Below are 24984 nucleotides of genomic sequence, written 5' to 3'. Positions count from 1 at the left end.
CAGAAGAATACATGAGAGTAAAACTTAACACATGTAAGAATCTATCGTTAATGTAGAACTGGTTTCGCACTCTGTCTGCAACTTTGCATTTTTTTGCACTCTGTTAGTAGAGGGTACATTGACTGCAGATTTAATCTTCTGTAATGTAATAATACATTTATCTTTTTCCACAATATTATGCATTTTCTTCATTTTTCACCTACAATACAACCCTCAACAAAATGTACGTTCCCAACTAACCATTAATAACCCTACAAACCAAAATAAACATACATGTATCTAAAAATAATTGGATTAAAAAGACTTCAAAAGTTGAGTTGAATATGAGAGCACAACTGTTGCAATTCCAAAAATTGAACATGATGTAAAGTTCATATTCCTAAGAACTATGATACAATGAACAAATTAAATAAGGATGTGGTAATAATAAGATGTTACATTGAATAGAAACAAGTTGTACAACTAACATTATCTCATAACTGACGAGATTTTCTGGTAACCATCACAACACAAATGGCTGCGCCTGCTCTTCATCTTGTTCTTGTCTTACCTTACCCACAGATTCCATAATTCCAAAATCACCCCTCATATTCGATTCAAACCATCCCCTCTGCGTTTCTTCCGTCAATCATCGTCCTCACTAAAATCCATTCACCGTCCCATCCAATGCCACTTTACCCGCCTCGTAGAAGAAATGGGTACCGCCTAGCAACTCGGAGTGGCCTCAGACAGCAGTTTCGACTTAAAGGTCAAGGCAAAGATGGTTCTTAACGGCGTCAGCCTCGGAGACTGTCAATGGTACGTGTCTCACCGTGACAAAATTCCACACTGACGAAGACTTCACTAGTAGAATTGGAACCTGGATCGCCAGTGAATCTTGAAAGGGCAGTAACACCGGTTTGTCGAATTGGTGGGCATTTCGTACAAGGTCGCGTGCAGGGACGGAGGGAAGTATATTGGAAAAGGGGCTGCCGCCACCCCAAGAACTATGTACTACTACTTATCCTCCATATTAACATGTAGTACTTCCATGTAACAAAACAAAAATATACAGTTTTCACCCCCCTAATAATATGGGTAATCAATGCAACCAACCTTGATAACTAAACTAGAATAGCATAATAGGAGTAATATTATGACTTTTTACTTCAAATTTTCTCACACACAAACTTAATAAATACAATCTTTTTTTGGTTTTACTCAAACTACTATTATTTACAAGGTGTCACTTATTTGTTTTACTAATTTAAAAGGTGTCACTTGTTCATTGTATTTAAAATTTTAAGCACAAATCTAATAAAAAAAGCATCATTAGACAATAAGTTCAATAAAAAAACAATAAAAAAAAATCTAATTTCAACATTCAAAACAACACAGGCTCAATGTAGACCATTATTATCGTTTCATAATAAAATGAGCACAATGGTAGTGAAAATAAGGTTTCATAAAACTAGAAATATAATTTTTCTGCTGAAAATTCTGACTATTTATATCGAAAATGATATTGTGAAGGCATTTATTAGAAGAGTTTTAGCAAATAAGTAATCAAATAACAATATAATTTTCATGGCTGTATTTCTATGCGTATTTTCTTTTGATGTATATATAGTATTTTATTTTTATTAAACTAAATTTTCTACAAGTTCAGTAGTCAAAGTTAGTTATTGTTTTTATTGCTTATTGTTATTTTTCGCCCCCCTCGATGTTTTTTTCTGGCTCCGTCCCTGGTCACGTGGATGGCGCGGGGGAGAAATTCTTGAACAATGACTTTATCATGAAAGAAAATACCTTGATAAATACCTTACGACTTGTACAAATCAATTTTTGGTCACAAACAAGGACTATATCTACGAATAGGAATTAATTAGAAATTAATCAAATTAAACCATAATAAAAAATGGAATAAAGAAAAAAATTTCAAATTAAGGAAGAAGATGCTATCAATAATTTGAAATTATACAAACCTAGAACTGCTTGAGATTTTTGTATAAAAATCTAAACGTGCCTATTGTAAATACAACCTCATGTCCAAAGCAAATATATTTTTCAAAATCCTGTCCATGTGCCCTACAGGTTTCCCATATGGAGATCAATCACTCTTAAACGGCGATGATGACTTCGTACTAAGACATGGTAAAAAAATATAGTACATGTGGATTCCATGCTTACTACTTGACGAAAATATGTATACCTGCCAATTTTACACATCATTTCGCGGTCTTATTTTCATCCGCCATTTATTTTCAATATTTTTCATTTACTGACCTCAATATCAAAACCCTACTAACCAAAATTAAACTGATTGAAGTTCACAGCTATCGAAACAGTGGTCGGAGTGTTTTATTTTCTGAGAGCTATGATGCAATGAACAATTAGGGTTCTAGACAGAGTAAGAAGTTATATTTAAAAGAAACAAGTCGTCTATAATAGGTACGAGGTGTAAACATTGCATATAGTTAAGAGAATGGATCACGTTCTATAAGATTACAATGTTATCAGATCTTTCTATAATGAAACTATTTTGATGTTGGGAGATAACATAAGGTATGATATTCCTTATTCTATAAGCTAAGAATTTCGTAATTATTTTATAGCCACATTAAGGGCCCGTTTGGATTAGCTTATTTTAGAGCTTATATAAAACAGCTTATGCAAATAAATAAGTTTTTATGTAATATTTATAAGTTTTTAAGGTAGTTTGTGAAAAAACCGTTTATGAAGATATAATTTTCGTTAGAGAGAGTTTATAAATTAAAATAAAAACTTATTTATTTACATAAGCTGTTTTTCATAAGCTCAAAATAAGCTCAACCCAAACGGGGACTAAATAAAGCAATGGCTCTGAGGTGACTCGCTTTAGTAAGATGATTACATTTAGAAATCAAAGTAATAAGAGTGTGATTTAGTTCTCTGATTTTAGTAGGATTGTTAAAGCACTCAAATATAAGATTATGAATACAGTTTCCCTCTATCCTCCATTGATTTTTGAAGAAAATTGGGTGGAATCCATCATGTCCTTGAGATTTCTAGTTACCTATACTCAAGAACGCATTTCTAGTCTCTTTCAAAAAAATGAGTGTGTTTAAAAAAATGTAGTGAATGATTGGAAATGGAAAAAATGAATATAACGTATTGTGAAATGAATGAATGTGGTGAACATTGGTATTGTGAAAATGCATGTCTAGGTGCTTAATAAAACAACTAGTGTAAGTTAAGTGTCGCTAGCAATTTTTTCAAATTGTTGTTCTGTCAGCATACATGAAATCGGCGCAAGTTAACTGCTGTTGAGGGTTAGCACATGTTAACTGCCACTAGTACCCAGCGTGAGTTTATTGTCGTTGGTAGCGAACTGCAGTTAACTTGCGTTGGGATTAATTAGGGAAATTTCGTGATGAGAATGAGCAAAAAGCAAAGGGAGAAGAGCAATTTTCTAGACTTAGACTCGATTTGTTTATTGGGCCTTCATTCCTTATTTTTGATGGACTTTGCTATTGGAAGTCCCAAAGGATAATTGGATCCAGCCTCTTGGAGTTGTACGATTACAAAACCTTCTTATTTCTTTTAAACTATTACTTTTCTCACCCAACTAATTTCTCGCGCGCCCTTTTTTTCTTTCGAAAATGCCCTTGAGATTTTCGAATTTTAGAATCCGAACTAAGTTTTTACTTTGTTATGGGTGAAAAAAGTGAGTTTTTCACCAATTCGGATTTCATAATCCGAAAACTTCAAAAAATAGGGCGCGTTCCTTGCTTTTTTCGGATTATAGAATCCGAACACCCCATAAACACCTTCTTCAGGGGAAAAAATAGTTCAGATTATATAATCCAAACTGTATCAGCACAAATTTTGAGTCTGTTTGTAACACGGATAACTCGTTTAACGACCATCTTAATCTTCTTAACTCTCAACCTTCTATTTTAGGTCATTGTTAGCTGTTATTAGAAAAAAAATCCGATTTTCGGGCTACTTGTTGCTCCAAAACATCCCCCGAAAATTAGAAAAAAATTAAAGGATCAAGAGTCCCCTAAAAAGGTGTTCTTACGGGACTCCGCCCCTCAAAATCCAAAATGTCATCGCTTAGATGCATTTTCCATTTTTTTTTTAATTTTTCATATTCTTAAAAAATCCGAAAAAATTTGCATTAGATTTATTTGATTTTTGGAATTTTTTGGTGGTATTTTTATATTTTATGATTTTATTTAACAGATTTTTATCATTTTTTTACTTTTTTTTTTGTTGTTTTTAAAAGCAAAATTCAAAATTGCTTAAATAGGAGATTCTGATTGCTGATTATACATAAGCATATTTCGGATTATAAATCCGAACTCTGTTTGGATGTTTCTGAATTTTATAATCGAAAACCCATGGCCATTTTTGGGAATCTTATAGGGCGCACGAGAATAGCATAGGGTAGGAAAAGTAATAATCTTCCTTTTATAACATTTTCCCAATTTTTTGTAAATCAATTCTCTTAACCACTCATTCACTTAACAATGATGTTTTCGTTCCGACTCTATGGTCAGTTCACGTAACGATATAGAGTTCAAGAACAAAACAAAACCAAGAACAAAAGTGTGGATGAAGGTAAGACTTTTCCAAGTCTATCTTTTTGTTTTTTCTAAAATATATATTGTTTAACAATATTTTTTTCTTCTAAAACACTTACTTTGTTATCGCGTAGTCTTTACTTTTTTAATTAGTTTGGACTCTGGACCCATTTATGTTTTTAGTCATGACCGTTCAATTCTTTTGGATTGCCTCGTCCTCGACCCCAATCTCTACATTTACCCGGTAGCTAACCAAAAGTTGGTTATCTTTTAAGGCGGTGTAGCTTTTCGACGTTGTGTTATATTTGAGATGAGAACAACGATATTTTTTTTGGTCATTTTCTTGTGTTTTTAAGCGCTTCTTATGTGGAAAAATCAACTTTCAAAGATAATTGGATCGGTCCTCTTAGACTCGTACGGTTACAAAACCTTCTTATTTTTTTTAAAACGTTTTCCCAAATTTTTGGAAATCAATTCTCTTAACCACTCATTCAGTTAAAAAATGATGTTTTCGTTCCGACTCTATGCCCAAGTTATCATAATGATATAGAGTTCAAGAACAAAACAAAACCAAAAACAAAGTGTGGATGAAAGTAGTCTTTCCATTGTAGGTGTAGTTGACTAGAGACTTTTCCAAATCTATCTTTTTGTTTTTTCTAAAATAGTTTTTTTAACAATTTTTTCTTCTAAAACACTTACTTTGTCATTGCGTAGTCTTTACTTTTTTTTATTAGTCTAGACCCATTTATGTTTTGAGTCACGACCATTCAATTCTTTTGGGTTGTTTCCAAGATAGTTGTGGATGTTGATTGCTTTGAAGAAATGAAAATGAACCAATGAATTTTGTGAGAGAAATATCATAAAATAATGAACCAAAATCAATAAAGGCAACATGTATGTTCTATTTTTTTTTTCTATGAAATTATTGAAGGTGATTATATTCACCTTCTTGTTTTTTTTTTTTTTGACAAAAGCAAAACGATATTCATTTCATTCAAATCGATAGAGTACATCAGATACAAACATCGCTAAAAACGTAAAGGGTGAATCTGCGAACAAACTCACAGCACCCAAGTTAATAGCATACAACGGCAAAATGCCTACAAATAATATGATAAAACCTAAGTCACCGAAATACCCATGCTTCCGGATCTGCAACTTTGACGCCCAAATCATTGGTTGAATTTGTAATTGACTGATGTAGATCTTTCAATAGGAATTAAATGAACACCGCGACAAAACGCGAAATCAAACGCCGCACAAGACGACGAACAACACAACGCCGCACTTAGACGACGAAATCACAAAAAACACAAAAGGAAAAACTTGATATATGTGAAAACCACTTATTTAGATTGAAAGAAAAGAGGAAAAAAGATGTAGAGGGGTGATTCTAGGTCAAAAAATGACCTAAAACCACCCCTCCTCGATGAACGAAGGAGAAAGAAAGTTTAGAGAGAAATTGGAGTTTCTCTCACTAGAAAACTAGGACCGGCTTTCATATTCACCTTCTTAGAGAAGGTGAATATAATTTCCTCTAAATATAATGATTTGGTTTCGATTTCGGATGATCAATTTTTAAATGGCCTAAAACTGAAACTCAAATAAATTGAGATAAAATTTGATTGATTTGGTTAGAAATCAAATATATAAATATGGAATTTAATTTCCAGTTAATCAAATTTCTGGTTTGGTTTTCAAATATCTAACGGTACCTACGGCTAGCCTACGTCAAACTTTTAAGCTAGGCCATATTGTTTTTGGATGAACAAGATATAATGAAATTATACGAAGCTGTTACATTGATGTATAAAATTACGGTAATAAAATACATAAATTAAGGAAATTAAGTTTATACAATGAATTTTATTATTTAATTTATAAATAAGATCACGTTACGTGAAAAATAATTTAACACATTACAAACTATGCTTTGAATTTATAGAAAAAAATTAGGCGTGATTACTAAAATAATAATTATTAAATACGAGTTAGGATCCCCTGACATTAGATATAAGTCATTTAACTTACATAAAATTTGATCCGTTTAAATGAATTCATCGTGTAATAATCTAGTTCGTTTATAGTTAAATAGATTATAAAAAGAAGACATATGGCCCCTTTATCTTCTTTCTTAAGTGAATCATCTTGTTCGACTCAGATTTACCACACTTTGCGTTCAGACATGGGTCGATGCCCCGCTATAAGTTCAGGTATGCTCCATATGTTTCAAATTGTACCTTGCACGAGGTTTGCTGGATTTGTAGCACTCGTGGTACCCGTGATTGCATGTTTGCGTCTACACTTGGAAGTAGTATGGTTCATAGCACAAGCTGCACATGGAGCTATGCACTGACCAAATATGATCTCTAGCATAAGCTACACACAAGACCATGCATCGATTGACTCGTCAATGGCACAGGTTATGCACAAAATAGTTGTCCTCAAAGACAGTTGTCTAGGTAAAGGTATAGGGGCCAAACACCTTAAACCTACTATGTAAATATTAACTTTTGGTGGTCAAGTACGCTCACTATTACCCATGTATACCTATCATTCTACGATACTTCATGACTTGACCGTTAGAGTGTGTGCAGGTACACCATCTTCATTCGTCGAGAGAAGAAGGTTGTTGACAAAGATAGCCTAATCAAAGGTCATTCAACACCATCACCGTTTGTTTCATTATAGACCATGTCTTAGTAAAGAATGGATCTCGAGCAATGATAGACGGAAATGAAAATATCAAATTCTCATCAATTACTAATTGGAGAAGAAATTGATTTACCAATTTCATCATGGGAGAAGAAACTCTTAAATGACTTTCACTTAGTGTTAATGGATCATGGCTCGTTAAGTACATATATTCAAAATAAAAACTAAAATTCTAAATAAATACATTAAATTGAATAATATCCTTTGTTTTCTATTCATTTCTCGTTATTTATATTCAAAACAATAGTGATTATAGGATTTTTATCTTCTTTTTCCTTTTTATTGTTTCATATTACTATTTAACATTCAATTATATATCCAACCATAATTTGCATAATGATGTAGAGTTTCTTTTTATGAATTGAAAACATTCTTTCTCTTCTAAGTTTTGCCTTTGCATGAAATTCAATTTTCTTTACCATTCGTTCCCTTAACACAGAATTCCCTTACTATGACCAATTCACATAATGCTGATAAGTTAGAGGACAATAGAATAAACACATATGTGGATGAAAACAGTCTTTGCATACTAATAGACCAAGACTTTTCCAAGTCTGTATTTTTGTTTTTTTTTTTGAAAGACTATTAAGTCATAACGTGGTCTTTACTCTTTTTATTATTGGTGTAGATCTATTTTTATTTCCAATCACGATCGTGATCAAATTCATATCAATAACAGATTTGTTTGGTCTGGTTCGGTATTTGATAGAAAATATATATGAAAGAAGAAAGTAGAACAAATGTACAAGTGTATAGGATCTTCGTTAAAAAAAAAAGTGTATAAGATCTTAAAAAAACCACATATCCCATCCTTGAAGAAAAATAAGAAAAAGGCACCTACAACATCATCCTAAAAAATAAATAAATAAAGAAAACAATCCCTCCCTCTTGGTGACCTTCTTCCGAGATATAAGTCCTGAGAAATAAGTCATGGCAAGGAGTTTTTTTTTTTTTTTTTTGTGGTAGTCATACAATAGAAGTAATGAAGAATATCAAATTGTGAAATTGTTTACGAAACCTTATTTGACTTACCTCAGTAATGACAGAAAGAACAGGAAGAATGTCAAACTGATTCTGGTCAGGACTAGCCTTATAATTTGTCATAAATCCATTTACCCTTAACCATTTCAAGTTTCATATTTTTCATATACTGCAATGAAGAAACCAAAAAGAAAACATGTAATAGACATCAATTTTGCGCGCATGTTTCCTTTTCACAACTTACTCAGGACATTTTATAATTCTCTGTTTTTATTCCTAAGCACAGCTATGCAACGCTTCTACAGAGGCAGCTTTTGACTGTAGCGGCAGGCCAATATTTAGCCGCTGCTCAAAAACCCAATGCAATGACATTCAGATATTTTTACGCCATGCTGCTACAACGTTAGCAATTGAATTCCAGATATTTCTACGCCATGACTTGACTGATTTATTTACTGTCATTTTCCTAGAAGTTTTAGAAGTTTATATTATGATTACAGTACGAGAGTGTTTCAAAATTTTAATTTGAAGCAGTTTTTGGTTTTTAGCTTCCGTATAATATAAAAAGCTTAGTGGTTTTCCATACAGAAGTTCCAGTTTCATAGGTTAACCATCAAGCCAAGAAAATTCCATAATGATAGAGAATTATAAGAATGCATAGATATAGTTTCTTCTTTGTGTGTAAACTACAAATCGTAGTTCTTTTAAAGGAAAATCAATCAATAATCATCCAAAATTAAATTTTTTACTGCCATATATATTCTGATTTTCTTTTTCTCCATTCAGTTCTGTTTTAGCTAGTTCTCCATAATCCATAATCCATCAGAATGGCCTCCTTGAGATCAGTCAGCTCAAAATATGTAATTGTCTAACGGAATTTCGGCACATGACCGGTGGAATTAAAATGTATTTATGTTCACAAAGCTTAAGATAGTTAGTTTATGACAATTGACAATACTGATATAGAGTTACAGCAGAGTAATTGCAGAGAAGCACGAGATTGATAAGAATAAGGAAAATTACACTTACCTCCCCTATGTGCTATTAAAACGACACAGACTTCTAGTACGTTCCTACGTTGTCTGTCATTACGATCAAAGGTTCATCTAAAACTCAAGTGCAGACTTCAGGTAATGAATCTACCGCATCAACATGAGAATCGATAAAGACAGCCAAAAGATCCATTTCTAATACAGCACGGAGATGAGTAAAGTAATTGTTCGTGAACCCTGGAATTTTTAAAATCATTTGCATAAGTATAAAGAATCAACAAAAAAGAATGTTTGTCTTTTTCCAATTGAAGAATCCCGTTAAAAGTTAACAGAAAATTTTCTAAAAAAAATAAAAATAAATTGACGGAAAATTAACGGTGTTAATAGTAAAGGGATTGTTTTTCTATTTCATGAAAATTTAAGGGAGATTATTGTAAGTTTCAAAACTAGAGGGGTTATTAGTGACATTTTAACAAAACATAAGGGATGTGAGTGTAATATTCCCTAAGAATAATGTCAATGAAACATTATCAATAGTACCACCATGACGGGACATTATTAGAAAAGGGAAATGCTAACAGTACAAGGTTGCGTTACTAAGGTCTTCTGTTTTGCCACAGAGACTGTTGTGAAACCTTGTTAGAACATTGATACCATTAAATTGATCAAAATACAGCTTGAAGATGAGAAATGATAGTACATTGATAAATTATTGATTAAATATTTTCAGATAGTAAAATGAAGAAAGTAAATTTAATTTTCTTATCTCTGTCAGCAAAAACTCAAGTGGGTCTATTTCTTAAACATCATACTAACAAATATATTCAAGAAATTTGATATGAAGGGGGGCAAAACCATCCTTCACTGCTAGACTTCAACACCATGTTGGATCAACATCTACGGTTGTCACACAATTCCAGAGAATTGTTGGAACTCTCCAATATCTAAATCTCACAAGGACGAATATATCGATATGCTATTAGCATCAAGTTCAAGTTGGAAAGCTCAAACCATCATTTCTCTACCGAGCATGAACAGCTGACATTCTAACAAAACCTCTGCCACCATAGGAGTTTTGTTGAGATTGAAGTTACCGACAGTCCTTATACATCAGTTAAAGGATCAGAAATTGATTAAAATTCAAATTGTAAATAATTGTCTCTAATCATATCCTACATCATAGGAGTAGTTAGAGTTCTTCCATTAACTTATAATCAAACTGATCTCATTGGATCGATTTCTTCCATTAACAAAAATACTGATTCAAATGTCGAGTTTCAGCCTTCTTTAGAGTTCTTTCATTAACTTATACAGATTGTCAAAAGTGTACTTGCTCAACAAGTGAATGAAACTCGACATTTGAATCAGTATTCTTGTTATGTAGAATTTATCGTTAATTTAGAATTTTTCAAGCTAAACTAAACACAACATGTAAGAATCTATCGTTAATGTATAATTTGTTTATAGCTGAGCTGAGTTTGCAATTTTGCATTTTTTTCCACTCTGTTAGTAGAAGATTAGGAGCTAGCATAGATTCATTGCAGATTTCATCGTTCTGTAATGTAATACATTTATCGCTTGCAATATTCCAGGCTACGTTATTCAAACAATTCCTCTTCTAGTGTTAATATGTAAAAAGGCTGAAAGAATTTGCAGAAACTTAATTTCTTAGGATATTATCTATAAAATAAAAACTGAAGGTGGATTGAGGTTTCAATGTATGAAGACTATGAATCAGGCTTAAATGTGTAAGTTATCTTAGCAAATGGTAGCTAATCCTCATAAACTATGGGTTTAAGCCATGAAAGCCAATCATAAATGTGGTTGTAATAGCCTTCAACATCTTCGATGTAAATCCTTGATGCTTAACCTACTTCTTGCCTTATCAAAAAAAAAAAAAAAGTTTTTTTTAAAGAAATTTAAATTATAGTTTTTTTTTTAAGGAAATTTAAAGTATAGTTATTACCACACAAGTATCACTTCTCAACCTTATCAATCAAATCTTGATCACTTGACAATTGACATGTTATACTCCCTCCGTCACATATTAAGTGATACAGTGTACTCTGTCACACATACAAATGCATATTTTTTATATATAATATCATTAATTATCTATTAGAAAAAAATTATAAAAATATTTAATATTTTGAAAATATACATGGAGACGAATTCAACAATATCTTATATGATATTATTTATCTTTGTATACTAGTAAAAAAATATGATCAAAGTTTGTCAGGTCAATAGTGCATATTGTCAAACAAGTCATCTAATATGGGACGGAGGGAGTAGTTTCTTTCGTTCGCGTTGCTGTCTCTAGACTTACGTATGCAGTGTCACTTTTGTAGTCTTTGTTTAATCAATTTATTAGTATCTTCTTCAAATTTAGTTCCACATCCAATATCAAGCTTACCCAAATAATTAATTGGTAATTATAGTGGAGATCGGAACTCAAATGTTATCTTTCATGATATCGTGTTTCAAGTTACAAGTTTTCTATAAATTTATATTTTAGACTTTATATCTAATGAGGTTAACATTTAAACTATTATATAGGTGCCATCTTCACTAAAGGGTACTCGATAGTGCGTTGGTAGTTAATCAGATTAAGGCGTCCAGTCAAAGACCTACTATACGAAGATGAATGGTTTCTCTTCTTTTATGAATCGTTTGTGAATTATTTGCATTGTAAATCTAGGAACATGATTTCTCCTCGCTCCCAACATGTCTCAAAACATTCGATTTGTCTTGATTATACAATCCAGACGTGCAAAAGACACGTTGTTTTACAAATCTGGATTGTGTAATCTGGACAAGTACTTGAGAGATGTTGATGGCCAAAGAGAAACTGTCTTCTAGGAAATAGATTGTTGGGTTGTCTCTTTGTTATATGTGTGGTGATGTCATTTATCTTTTATGTAATAGTCTCTTGTTGAATTGAGTTGCAACTCGCAATACCTTTTGTATTCTCTGTAATTTATTTATTCAATAAACATTGGTGAAGTATTCTACTAGTAAAAATACATGTTGTTTTTCTCATGCATTCTACTTAGAAGTATCTTCGTCTATAAAAATCAATTCAGATTACTAATTTATTTATCTTACTCACATATTCTTAATGTTACCCAATTATCTTACTGAGAAGGAAAAAGAAAATCACGAAAACACCTTGATAATAGTTCTCGCAGAAGTGCAGGATATTAATCGTCCAACCAAGTTAGCTTGCAGTTGATGTAATTACTGCTGGGAGCTGAAATTTACATATATAGTTATGCATCAGAAGTAATGAAGAATATGAAAATGTGAAATTGTTTATGAAAATGGTTCAGTAACATAGACTTACCTCAGGAGTCAAATTGTTTATAGTGGCAGTTTTGCATAACACCTAAGGTCTGCTACGCAACGCTTGATATAGAGGCAGTTTTAACACCTCCGAAATTAAAACCGTGTAACAATTGTTGTAATTTCTTATAATTAGTCATTCAATAATTTGTGGTTAGAGCAAAATAGTCAGGATATAAATTAGAAGGTTAGAGCATAACACTTTTATGGTTTCTTTTCTCTTCACTTCTTTTTGAACATACAATGTAGTTAGCTGAAAACCTCTTCATTGCTGATTATTTCTTTTAGGAGATTTGTCGTTGATTACCAAAATTGATCTTTGTTTCATCTTTTTCATTTGAAGTGCTTTTCCCAGATGAAGCTACATGTCCTGGATTGCATTTTTCTGTAATTTTGTGGAGGATAGAATGGGAGAACCAAGCAATACTGAGTAGAACACATATGCTCTATGTATCATATGAGCAATACCTACGTTTTTTTGTATGTACAAGTTATTTATAATGTAAGTAAGCAAAGGCTACACATGTTTCATATGGTTTAGCGAGTACTCTGGAAAATTTCAAATATCAGTAGCAATGGCCGTTTCTTTGATGGAAAGGTGCATTGATTTAGAACAAACTGTGCAACCAATAGTTAAACTTGTTAACTGCTTTTAAATTTATAACCCTGCATCAGCATTTGCGTTTATCAGAAGCCACTATTTGGCCGCTACTAAAAAACACAATGCAATGACATTCAGATATTGCTACGCCTGCTGTTATAGCATTAGATATTTCTGCAAAGTATTCAGTGAGAACTCATTCATTAACAGAAACATGACTTCATTGAATTTCTGCAAAGTGTGTTTCAAAATTTTAATTTTAAGTAGTTTTTGGCTTTTTGCATCCGTATAATATATAAAGCCTAGCGGGCTTTCACATGCATTGTAAATAACATAAAGAAGTTTCCATACGGAGATCAATCACTCTTAAACGGCGATGATCACTTTGTAATAAGACATGATAAAAAAAATATAGTACATGTGGTATACATGCCAATTTTACACATCATTTCGTGTTCTTATATTCAATCACCATTTATTTTCTCTATTTTTCATTTACTGGCCTCAATATCAAAACCTTACTAACCAAAATTAAACTGATTGAAGTTCACATCCATCGAAAACATAAGAATACACGTAGGAAAAGTGATTGGACTAAGACCTCAAAATTGACTGAACATGAGAGCACAACGGTTGCAATTCCAAAAATACCACCTTACAACCACTCACTCATTTGAAGCATGACACTGCTTCAAATATTATTAGATCTAGAGAGTCTCAAACTTGAAGGTGTATAAACATTATATCTTAACTGAGGAGATTTGTCGATAACAGGTATGTATGATGATAGACCTCTTCCTAACTAATTGTTGTTAACTGATGTGATATGCAATATTCAGTACATTTGAAAACTATATGGAATAAATCAAAAAGTAAAAAGAGATACCAAGAATCTTGTGCCCAAACTCCCCTAAATAACAGAAATAGCGGTCGGTCTTCCTATGCCAATTCCAAGACAACATACTCAAAAAATCCATAGGATGTCTGTAAAAAACTCTTTTAATTCCTTGTTTGAATACACTGATTCCAATTTTATCTTTCGGAAAATCTGGATTGGTGAATCGGATGTCCTCCATGTTGATTCCTTGTTTGAATACACTGATTCCAATTTTATCAATGAAAAGTTTGTTTCTGAGGCTAAATAGTGTACACTCCACACGATTCCATTCGTTTTTGAAAATAACATCCTTGGAATCTAATGGTATCTGTTTAATATCAAAAACTATTATATGATCTGCTACTCTGTCATGCACATGGCCACTGTCTTCGAAATTTTGCTCTAATACATCTGTTTCTCGACTCCCATTGATGATAAATCTGGGCTGAATAATTTCTTCATATGAACCTGGTCGAACAACAAGACAGAGAGATATTGCAGGGATCTTTTGACGAAACCAGAAAGTAATTGATGCATCATGACCATAGACTTGGTGATCAAACCACAATGGAATACGTCTTTCTGGCAAGTGAAACTCCTTGTTGCCACCCTCCGCGTGCAGTTTCTGATAATATTAATCGATTCAAAAATTAAAAACATATATATTAGTATCATCAAATCAAATACATAAGAAATAGAAAAATAAGAACCTCATTCAGTGACATGATTCTACACCAGAAATTAAGGAAAGGCAGTTTCTGGCAGAGAAAGATCTAATGTTGGGCGAAATTCCTCTAATTTGTTGAAGATTCCGGCAGTTATCCAAACTAAATTTACCAAGGATGTTCACCACTTTGCAGATAATGTTTCCAAGTATGGAGGAACCCCACAATTTTTTTTAACATTCTTGCAACCATTCAAATGAATTTCGGTTAAAAAGTAACATTATTTGATACATGCAGGAAGAATTGTAAATTTATTCTGCGACAAGTATAACTCTTTCACGTTAGAAAACAAAGGCAGACGAATTCGAAGGAAATCTTCTGATACGTGGCAGCCTGAAAGACCTAAATTTAAGACCACTGAGCTCGATTGGGCTTCAAAATCGGCTGATTTTGGTGATAACAACGTGCGTTCCCCAACTATCAATTCATGAAGTTCCGGCATCACAAAACTACTACTTGGTAACTGAACAACTCCACAACCAATCAGTACCACTCTTTCAAGTCGGGTGAGATTGTGAATTGTAAACGGAAGTTCTTTTATCGGAGTCCAGTAAATCAAACATTGTTATATTTTCTATCTTTCATAATATTTATGGAAAACTCTTCAGACAGTAACACGGTGAAATCTCGAGTTTTCAAAGAGCTCAACTTTAACGGTGGAAAAGTCCCAAGCCATCAGCATTCAACATTTAAAGTTTATTCAAGATTCCAACTGATTTAATAATTTTAATTAAATTTTTGCAATCTCCAAATGATAGTGACTTCTTTTTGAAGTCTTATTTTCTTCTGGTCCCTAAAAGAAATAGCATAAGTTGACTATATCGTCTTCAGTCCATTATTGATGAAATAGCCCAAGTGCATTTGGAAGAAGAAAGTCCTTTGCTGCCGTAGTTGCAGCATATTTGTGTTGCACTTTCGTTGTGCTTGTTCTGTTTTTCTTTTTCTCCGTAGCAGCCATTTGCATTTTCTCCATTCAGTTCTGTCCCGGCTATTTTGCCATCATCCGTAACAGATCTCATATCATAGCCCGTTTGCTCCTGCGTAATAGTTGATGTTCCTTGCATTGTCTACAGTCTTCTGGTAGCTCGTTAGTGGCTTGGAGCGAGATCCTAAAGTGCCTCTTTCTTTTCGATCCTCGGTCATTTGTTCTTGATCAATTCGCTCGAAAGGTGCTCTTTGGTGGAGTTTTAGCTTTTTTACTAATTCACTTTGGAGCTTCAACTCTTTGGCATTAAAGCTTTTGTCTTGGTTTTGCCTAGGTGACTTTAGTTGTTATCTTAGTGCTCAAATTTATTTATCCCTTTCGGAGTTATTTAGCATCCTGGTTGTTGTTTTTGGTGCTCAGAGGGTTTTGTCCTCTGTAATCTTTGATCTTGTCTTTTATTTTGACATTTTAATAGCATATTTTTTTTTTTTAAAGAAAAATATGCTATAAAAATGTCAAAATATAGTATATCTTGTACTTTGGGATGTTTTATGTTTAATCTAATAAATTTTATTTTTTCTTCTTAAAAAAACTATTTATGTACCTTCACCTAAAAGTCTAAGCTTTCGTTATTGGGACAGTTACACGAGAATGATAAATAAGAACAATGATGTACCTTCACCTAAAAAAATTTATTGCCTTCACCGAAAAATAAGTTTGAGAATACTAGTCCACACAAATTTCATGAATAATCTTTCAAAATCATTAATTTCTGATTAATATTTTCTACATGTGGTGGTTATAAGTCATCAATTATTTATTACTTGACGTGTTGATTGCTCTGAAGACCCGACAATTTCCAAGTCTTTGTAGTACTGATTTTTCTGAGTGTCCTTATTTTCATCATGACATCATTTTGAAAAAAGTTCACAACAGTTTGTGTAGAAATAATGTAAGATTCTGTAATGGTCTCTAAAATGAAGTGTGATAAATTGATAATGGTGAATTCATTATTATGTGAAAGGTAAAATTGATACACTAGAACTCAATTAAAATTGGTTCTTAGTACAAAGGAAAAGATAGAAAGAGACTAAGTCCAAAGCCTTAACTCGTATTTATGGATAAAGAGAGAGAGGAGAGACTTCATTTTTTTTTTCTTTTCACGTTTCTATTTTCGTCATAAAAACTTAATCCAAAGGGCTATTGTTGAAAAAAACTAGTTTGTATCTTTTTTGTTGATTGATTTTGATTTATGTAGCCCCAAATCTATTGTCTATTTTTATTTTATTTAATAATTTTTGGTTTTTTTTTAATGGTACATGTTAGTATGTTTTTTTGTAATTATTTTATTTTATTCAATAATTTTTGGGTTTTTTTATGTTAATTTTTGGGTTTTTTTAAGATTCAAACGCAGGACTTTGGATTCATTAACTCATTTAATTATTTAGTTCAAATAAGTAAGCTACAGTGCTTATGATTGGAAGATGTTTATGTGATTGCTGTCTTTCCGCATTTTTTCTTTTATATTTCATTGTATTTATATTTTAAATTTTTCTTTTTAAATTTGAAAAATATGTTAGGTTGTTATGAGTAAATTTGTAGCAAAAAAATGTTCCACTCAAAAATAGATACTTTTTAAATTTGGTATATTTGGGATGAATATAAATTTAAATTTAAATTTGAAAATTAACTAATTTAGTAAGTAATTTTGTCCAGAAAAAGGTATGATAAAAAAGTGTTAACGGGTGGAAAATTTTGGAGTTACCCTGTATATAATGCCATAATAATGGTATAAATTATGCTTTTCTATATTTTTAATTTTTTTTTAAAAGGTTTACTAAAAACTAAAATATAATTGGAGATGGGGTAGCTCAATAAGTTTGAGCTTGAGGAATTGAATATGTTAAATGATAGAGAATAAGAATATTGACTAAGAATTTTCCAAGTCTGCGTATTTTGCTTATTATGGATGACTCTAAAGTTTTCTAAGTTATCTTTTCTCTAAAGTCGTCTATGTTATAAATTCGGCTACTGGCAATGTGATTAAGTACACAAAACAATCAATCAAATTACATACATATTTTGATACATAACTTGTGATGACCACAATGTCAATTATGAATCCATTTTGTTTGAAATTGATTCAATCCATATTTCTCATGTCTTTGGTGTTGCAAGCAGACTTGCATGTTTGTTCAAAAGAGGTTGTTAGATGCATTCAAAGTGAAAGGCAGGCACTCCTGCAATTTAAGTCTGGCCTTGCTGATGAGTATGGCATGTTGTCATCTTGGACAACAGAAGATTGCTGCCAATGGTATGGAATTGGTTGCAGCAACCTCACTGGCCATGTACTTATGCTTGACCTATATGGTGATTATGATTATAGTTATGGTTATGCTTCTCATTATGTTTATGATTATGATGGCCATAAATTTTATATCAGCGGTGATATCCACAAGTCACTGATTGAGTTGCAACAATTACAATATTTAAACCTTGGTAGAAATAATTTTGAAGGCAAATATATCCCAGGTTTCTTTGGATCTCTAAGAAACCTAAGATACCTTGATCTTTCAAATTGTTATTTTGGAGGACAAATTCCTATTCAACTTGAGTCTCTTTCACATTTGAAATACTTGAATCTTTCCAAAAATCTTCTAGATGGTTTGATTCCTCATCGACTTGGAGATCTCTCCAACTTGAAATTTCTTGATCTCAACCGCAATGATTTGGAAGGAAGCATTCCATCTCAACTTGGAAATCTCTCCAACTTGCAATTTCTTGATCTCAGCTGGAATGGTTTGGAAGGAAGCATTCCATCTCAACTTGGAAATCTCTCCAACTTGCAGTATCTTGATCTCCTTGGAAATTCCGTTAAAGGAATAATACCATCTCAACTTGGAAAGCTTTCGAACCTACAAGAGCTTTACTTTGGAGGATATGATAGTTCTCTAACAATTGACAACGAGGATCACAGTGGAGGATCACATGTGGAGGATGTCTAATCTTAATAAATTTAATAGTTGGCTGGAAATGGTTGGTAAGTTGCCAAAACTGAGAGAACTAAGTTTAAGAGATTGTGGCCTTTCTGATCATTTTATCCATTCCTTGAGTCAATCCAAGTTCAACTTTTCCACTTCTCTTTCTATCCTTGATCTCTCTGAAAACAACTTTGCGTCATCTTTGATATTCCAGTGGGTGTCAAACATATGTTTCAATCTTGTTGAGCTTGACCTTAGTGGTAATCAAATGGTGGATCCACCATCAAATGGCTACGGCATAGTGATGAAGTCTCTTGAGGTACTTGACCTGTCACGTAATAGCTTGAGGGGTGGGGTGTTTAAATCCTTCATGAATGTATGCACCTTACGTTCTTTAAATCTGTTTCTAAACAATTTCGCGGAAGACCTTCAAACAATTCTTCATAATTTGTCTAGTGGTTGTGTTAGAAACTCACTTCAAGTGTTAGACCTCAGTTATAATGGAATCACTGGAACAGTTTCAGTTGGAATATTTCGAAATCAGATCAAACTCATTAGAAGGGGGGATTCCAAAATCATTTTGGATGAATGCATGTAAGTTGAAATCATTGGATCTGTCCAATAACAGTTTCAGTGGTGAGCTTCAAGTAATAATCCATCACTTATCTAGATGTGCAAGATACTCACTTCAACAATTAGATCTAAGCAGTAATCAAATCAATGGCACACTACCTGATCTCTCAATATTCTCATTTTTGGAAATATTTGATATTTCTGAAAATAGACTAAACGGGAAGATATTTGAAGATATTCGATTTCCAACTAAACTATGGAAATTGAAGTTGGATTCGAACTCTTTAAGTGGTGTGATCTCTGACTTCCATTTTTCTGGTATGTCAATGTTAAATTATTTAGACTTGTCAGACAATTCACTAGCATTGAGATTTACCGAAAATTGGGTGCCACCTTTTCAACTGTACCATATAGAATTGAGATCATGCAAACTTGGTCCTACATTTCCTAAATGGATTCAGACACAAAAATACCTGAAAGATCTTGATATTTCGAATGCTGGAATTTCAGATAATGTTCCAGAGTGGTTTTGGGCTAAACTATCATCACAAGAGTGCATCAGCATCAACATTTCAAACAATCATCTCAAAGGATCAATTCCAAATCTTCAACTCAAAAATCATTGTTCTTTTCTATATCTTTCATCAAATGAATTTGAAGGGCCCATTCCACCATTTCTAAAAGGTTCTACAATTATTGATTTGTCCAAAAATAAATTCTGTGATTCTATTCCATTCTTATGTGCAAATGGCATTGACGCAATGTTAGGCCAACTTGACCTTTCAAATAATCAATTATCTGGACGAGTTCCAGATTGTTGGAGCAATTTCAAGTCATTAGCTTTTGTAGATTTGAGCAACAACAATTTTTCAGGGAAGATTCCTAGTTCAATGGGATCACTTGTAGAACTGCAAGCATTACTATTGAGGAACAACAGCTTAACAGGGGAGATCCCTTTCTCCTTAATGAACTGCACCAAGTTAGTAATGCTTGATATGAGAGACAATGGATTAGAAGGACTCATCCCTCATTGGATTGGAAGCAAATTAAAAGAGTTGCAAATCTTAAGCTTACAAAGGAATCACTTCTTTGGAAGTTTACCATTTGAACTCTGTCATCTACAAAGCATTCAACTTCTTGATCTCTCATTCAACAATCTATCGGGAAGAATTCCCAAATGCATTAAAAATCTCACTTCAATGACTCAACAAGCTTCATCAGAAGATTTTACCCATCATTATTATGATGTCAGCCAAGGAATTTGGTTTTCTGAGATAGACTATCAAATGAATGCATTCTTGACATGGAAAGGTGTAGAACATGTGTTCAACAACAATGAATTGTATCTTCTAAAGAGCATAGATTTCTCAAGCAATCACTTTTCAGAAGAGATTCCGCCTGAAATAGCAACTTTGATTCAATTGGTGTCACTAAATTTATCAAGAAACAACTTGACAGGGAAAATTCCATCAAATATCGGAAAGTTAACATCACTTGACTTTCTTGATTTGTCACAAAATAAGTTGGTTGGTTCAATTCCTGCTAGTCTCTCTCAAATAGACCGGCTTGGTATGTTAGATTTGTCACATAATCAATTATCTGGAGAGATTCCAACGAGTACACAACTACAAAGTTTCAATACCTCAAGTTACGATGATAATCTTGATCTTTGTGGACCACCACTTGTAAAATTGTGTGTTGAAGGGAAACCACCACATGAACCAAAAGTAGAAGATCAAGGCGATGAAGATTTGCTTCTCAACCATGGATTTTACATCAGTCTGATATTTGGATTTATTATAGGCTTCTGGGGAGTATTTGGCTCAATCCTAATCAAGCGTTCATGGAGACATGCTTATTTCAAGTTCATGAACAATTTGATGGGTAAAATTTACGTCAAATGCAGATGGGGGCTAAATGGTTAACTGGTAATAATACTTTAACTTTATAAATCTCATATATACTTACATTTAACATCAAATTGTCATCATAATACATCATTAAGTTTACTATCTAATAATATATTTTTACATATGATTTCTATTGAAATACTGTTCATTTTTAGTGTCTACAGTTTCTTAAATAATGTGTTCTTAGTAATTCTGAAGAGTTTAAAGGAATTTTTTCTTACTTCCTTTAAAATAAGCATATGTTTTTATACCACACTTGTATCTATCTATCTTTGATGATAGTGTAAGCCATATATGTTCATAACTCAAAAGTTATCTTTCATGATATTGTGTTTCAAGTTACAAGTTTTCTAAATATTTATATTTTAGACTTTATATGTAATGAGGTTAACACTTAAACTATTATATAGGTGCCATCTTCACCAAACGGTACTCGATAGTGCGTTGGTGGTGAATCAGATTAAGGTGTGCAGTCAAAGATCTACTATAGGAAGATGAATGGTTTATTTTCTTTTATGAATGGTTTGTGAATTATTTGCATTGTAAATCTAGGAACATGATTTCTCCCAACATGTCTCAAAATACTTGATTTGTTTTGATTATACAATTCAGACGTTCAAAAGGCACCTGGTTTTACACATCCGGATTATGTAATCAGGACAAATTGAGTGTTTAGAGAGATGTTGATGGCCGAGGAGAAACTATCTATCTTTGTTATACATGGTTATGTCATTTATCTCTTGTGCACTAGTCTCTAGTTGAGTTGAGTGTTGCAACTTGTAATAACTTTTTATATCAGAAACATTAATGAAGTATTCTACAAGTAAAAAAAAATACATGAAAAGCAACTGGAAAAGCAAAGGTACACATACTATATCAGAAAAATATCTCAATGCAATTTGAAGTCATAATATCTCAATGTACTTCTATATCAGAAAAAACACCGTCCTAATAGTTTTCGCAGCAGCGCAGGATATTAACTGTCGAACGAAAGTAATTGCTGGTGGGATTCTGGTGAGAGCTAAAATTTACATATATGAAATTGACAGAAAGTACTTATAATTTGTCATAAAACAAATTAAAATCATAAACTCATTTACCATTTCAGGTTTCATATCTTTATTATCGGAATAGTTATCCTTAATGGGAGGATTTGTGCAGTGTAATTAGTTTCCTTTTCCCAAGCTTTCCAGTCCAGTTAGCATAAAAAAATGAACCAAACTGTGAATTGCCCTTGAACCAAACTGAAAATAATCAAATTGTTAACAAAGGTTGCCGAACGGAATTGATGTGAAACATGGTTCAGTACCCAAATCCTTTATGCAGTTCAATTTGATAACCGAATAACTGAGGGTTGGAAAAGAATGAGTAATGACAATGAAGTGGAATGGTAGGAAGAAATAGCCTGGTTTTTCCTCCACATGCTTACTTCTTTATAGACTCCCACTATATCTTTCTTCAGATTTTCATATATTTTTTAATCATGTTAGACATTGACTTCATCTATACTCACATTGTGACCTCAACAAAAAAAATCACAAGATTAGGAGAATAAGGATCAATGCCTATGTCATTCTTTGTTTTCGAGTTGGTTTAGCATCGCACCGAAGTTCAGAATCAGTTTATTTTGGTTCATAAAAATTTTAAACAGTTAGGTTCAGTTCATCAAACTATTTTTGAGTTCAATTTGGTTTTATGTATGAACTGAACTATGACGAGACCTATTTTTTACATGTTACTTCGTACCAGTTGGATTTTATTTCGTTCTCAAAGAAGGAAGGAACTATATTCTCTTTTCAACATACTCTTCAATTCGATCTTAGGAATGTTAAAATGAATATTTTTCAACCCAATAGATTATAGTGGAAGAGTGATACTGCTTCAGTTTTTCTTATTTAAAAAAGATCTTTTTTAACCAAGTCAGACACTAACTTCGTATACAGAAGAAAATCACGAGATTAGGAGGCATAAGCATCAGTAGTGCCTAAGTCATTCTTTGTTTTCAATTTGGTTTAGCAGTGCACCGAAGTTCAGAATCAGTTTAGTTTGGTTCTCATATATTTTAAACAGTTAGGTTCAGTTCATAAAACTATTTCATAAGTTCAATTTGGTTTAGCAGAGTACCGAACTGAACAACGACCAGGCCTATATTTTACATGTTAATTACTTCTTTGTTTTCATACCGGTTGGATTTTAATTCGTTCTCAAAGAAGGAAGGAACTAAATTCTCTTTTTAACATACTCTTCAATTCAATCTTAGGAATGTTAAAATGAATATTTTTCAACCCAATAGATATTAGAAAGCATCTAAATTTTATGGTAATTTGACCAAAGCTTAAAACAAAAATGAATGATTATACATTGATTGCATACTCAGGTTTTTACATTTATGCAAAGTAGTCTGTGAAAACTCATTCATCAATGAAAACATGGTGTACCTGAAGTTTTTACTCAACTTTTACTGTAATTTTCCTAGAAACTTTATAAGTCTATATTATTATGATTATAGTGGAAGAGTGTGCTCAAAATTTTAATTTGAAGTAGTTTTTGATTTTTTACGAGCATTGCTACAAATTAAATCTTACAATATTGAAGTCTTCTTTTCTTCTGGTCTCTGAAAGTAATGGTATAAGGCGTTGGAAGGTCCTTAAATTGACTATATCTTGCCACAGCTGGAAAAAAGAAAGTAGTGAAAGGAACTCTTACAAGTACATTAGGCTAGGAGAATAATCTGGTAATAAAAAAGATCATTTCAACTGTTTTTCTAAAAGTGTTTTACCTTATTTCATCAGGTCATTGTTTTATCTTGGTTTTTCGGGTGTCAAACATTGATTACGTTTGAACCTTTTTAAACCGGTGATATCTTATTTTTTCTTGGGAAGGGAAAAAGTAAGCAAAACCCTTGAGAATCGAGGTCCGGGAGTTGTTTTCGCTACGGGAAGGTGTTAGGCACCCATAACGACTATAGTATCCTATAGGAACCGTCTTTAATTTCTACGCGAGCGCTTTATTTTTAAATGCTATTTTGAAAGTGTTTATTAAACCTAAGAATGTTCTAAGTGAAGAATTGGAGGGAGAAGAATGTTTTTGGAATTTTATTTTAGTTGAATTGAAGGAATTTTGTTCCTTGCCTACGTACCCGATTAAGGGATCAAATCCACCGTAGTTCTCTCTCAAAAAATGTTTTTGTTTTTGTTGGTTGATTTTAAGTTTGAAAATGGGATTTTGAAGAATAAGGGAGGGAGGCCTCAAGGGCATGAGATTGAAAAAAAGTGAGGTGAAATTAGTTACTTGCAAAAGGGTCTAAGTATGGTTAAGATTTTTTTTTAAGATTTGATTAAGAAAATGAAAAAAGAAAATGCAATGGGATTTTGATCCCAAGGTTTGTTTTGAAAATGATTTGAGTGAAGTTTGTTTAAGTTTTTTGGGAAATTGATTTTTCTAAGTATAAACCCTAGGCATTCATCTAAACATACAATCCTAAACATACATCTAAACATGCATATTCTAGCTATATCTAAAGTGATGTATGTGCATGTGTCGGTGCTTGTGTCGGTGTACATTATTAGAGTCCATTGTCCTTTACATCATTGCCCTAGATACATTCTATGGCCTCTTTGCCAAGAAGTTAAAATTGTATGAAAGTAAAATACAAGAATTTCATAAGTATTACATTCTAATTTTGGTACAAATTAAATTGCAAGAAAAATAGAGATGAATATAGGATGAAATGGAGATGCTTATGAAATGATGAAACATGAAATGAAAGGAGTTAGTAGCACATGACAATATCAAAGGAAATAAAGCAAGAG

General features: G+C 32.5%; 3 protein-coding genes and 1 pseudogene across 3 annotated transcripts in view; 3 read left to right on the top strand and 1 right to left on the bottom strand.

Annotated features, from left to right (window-relative positions):
• LOC146914596 (receptor-like protein EIX2) overlaps positions 1-12256 on the top strand; it is a 44249-nt gene extending 31993 nt beyond the window's left edge. Inside the window, exon 2 of the mRNA XM_085717417.1 lies at positions 11795-12256. The gene's annotated coding sequence lies outside the window, so the exon portion shown is untranslated. The remainder of the gene's footprint in view (positions 1-11794) is intronic.
• Positions 12257-14032: 1776 nt separating this feature from the next.
• On the bottom strand, positions 14033-15324 carry LOC146914595 (uncharacterized; annotated as a pseudogene).
• A 2313-nt stretch (positions 15325-17637) lies between these two features.
• LOC146914593 (receptor-like protein EIX2) lies at positions 17638-21952 on the top strand. Its single transcript, XM_085717419.1, has 2 exons — positions 17638-21190; positions 21583-21952. The coding sequence occupies exon 1, from the start codon at positions 19190-19192 to the stop codon at positions 21185-21187; it is 1998 nt and encodes a 665-aa protein (XP_085573545.1). The 5' UTR covers positions 17638-19189; the 3' UTR covers positions 21188-21190; positions 21583-21952.
• LOC146914594 (receptor-like protein EIX1) lies at positions 17808-18713 on the top strand. The gene has a single exon (XM_085717420.1). It carries the CDS (start codon positions 17808-17810, stop codon positions 18711-18713), a length of 906 nt encoding a protein of 301 aa, XP_085573546.1.
• Positions 21953-24984: the final 3032 nt, after the last annotated feature.

This window comes from Medicago sativa, chromosome 6 (genome assembly GCF_051527215.1).
Source record: "Medicago sativa cultivar Bolivia chromosome 6, Bolivia_mono, whole genome shotgun sequence".
Lineage (NCBI taxonomy): Eukaryota > Viridiplantae > Streptophyta > Magnoliopsida > Fabales > Fabaceae > Medicago > Medicago sativa.
The sequence above is the reverse complement of the archived record's forward strand: the minus strand, read 5'-3'. Positions and strand labels throughout refer to the sequence as shown.

Excerpts from the sequence above, each read along its gene's own strand:
- LOC146914594 (XM_085717420.1), top strand. The coding sequence starts at position 17,808 with ATGACCACAATGTCAATTATGAATCCATTTTGTTTGAAATTGATTCAA.
- LOC146914593 (XM_085717419.1), top strand. The coding sequence starts at position 19,190 with ATGGAATCACTGGAACAGTTTCAGTTGGAATATTTCGAAATCAGATCA.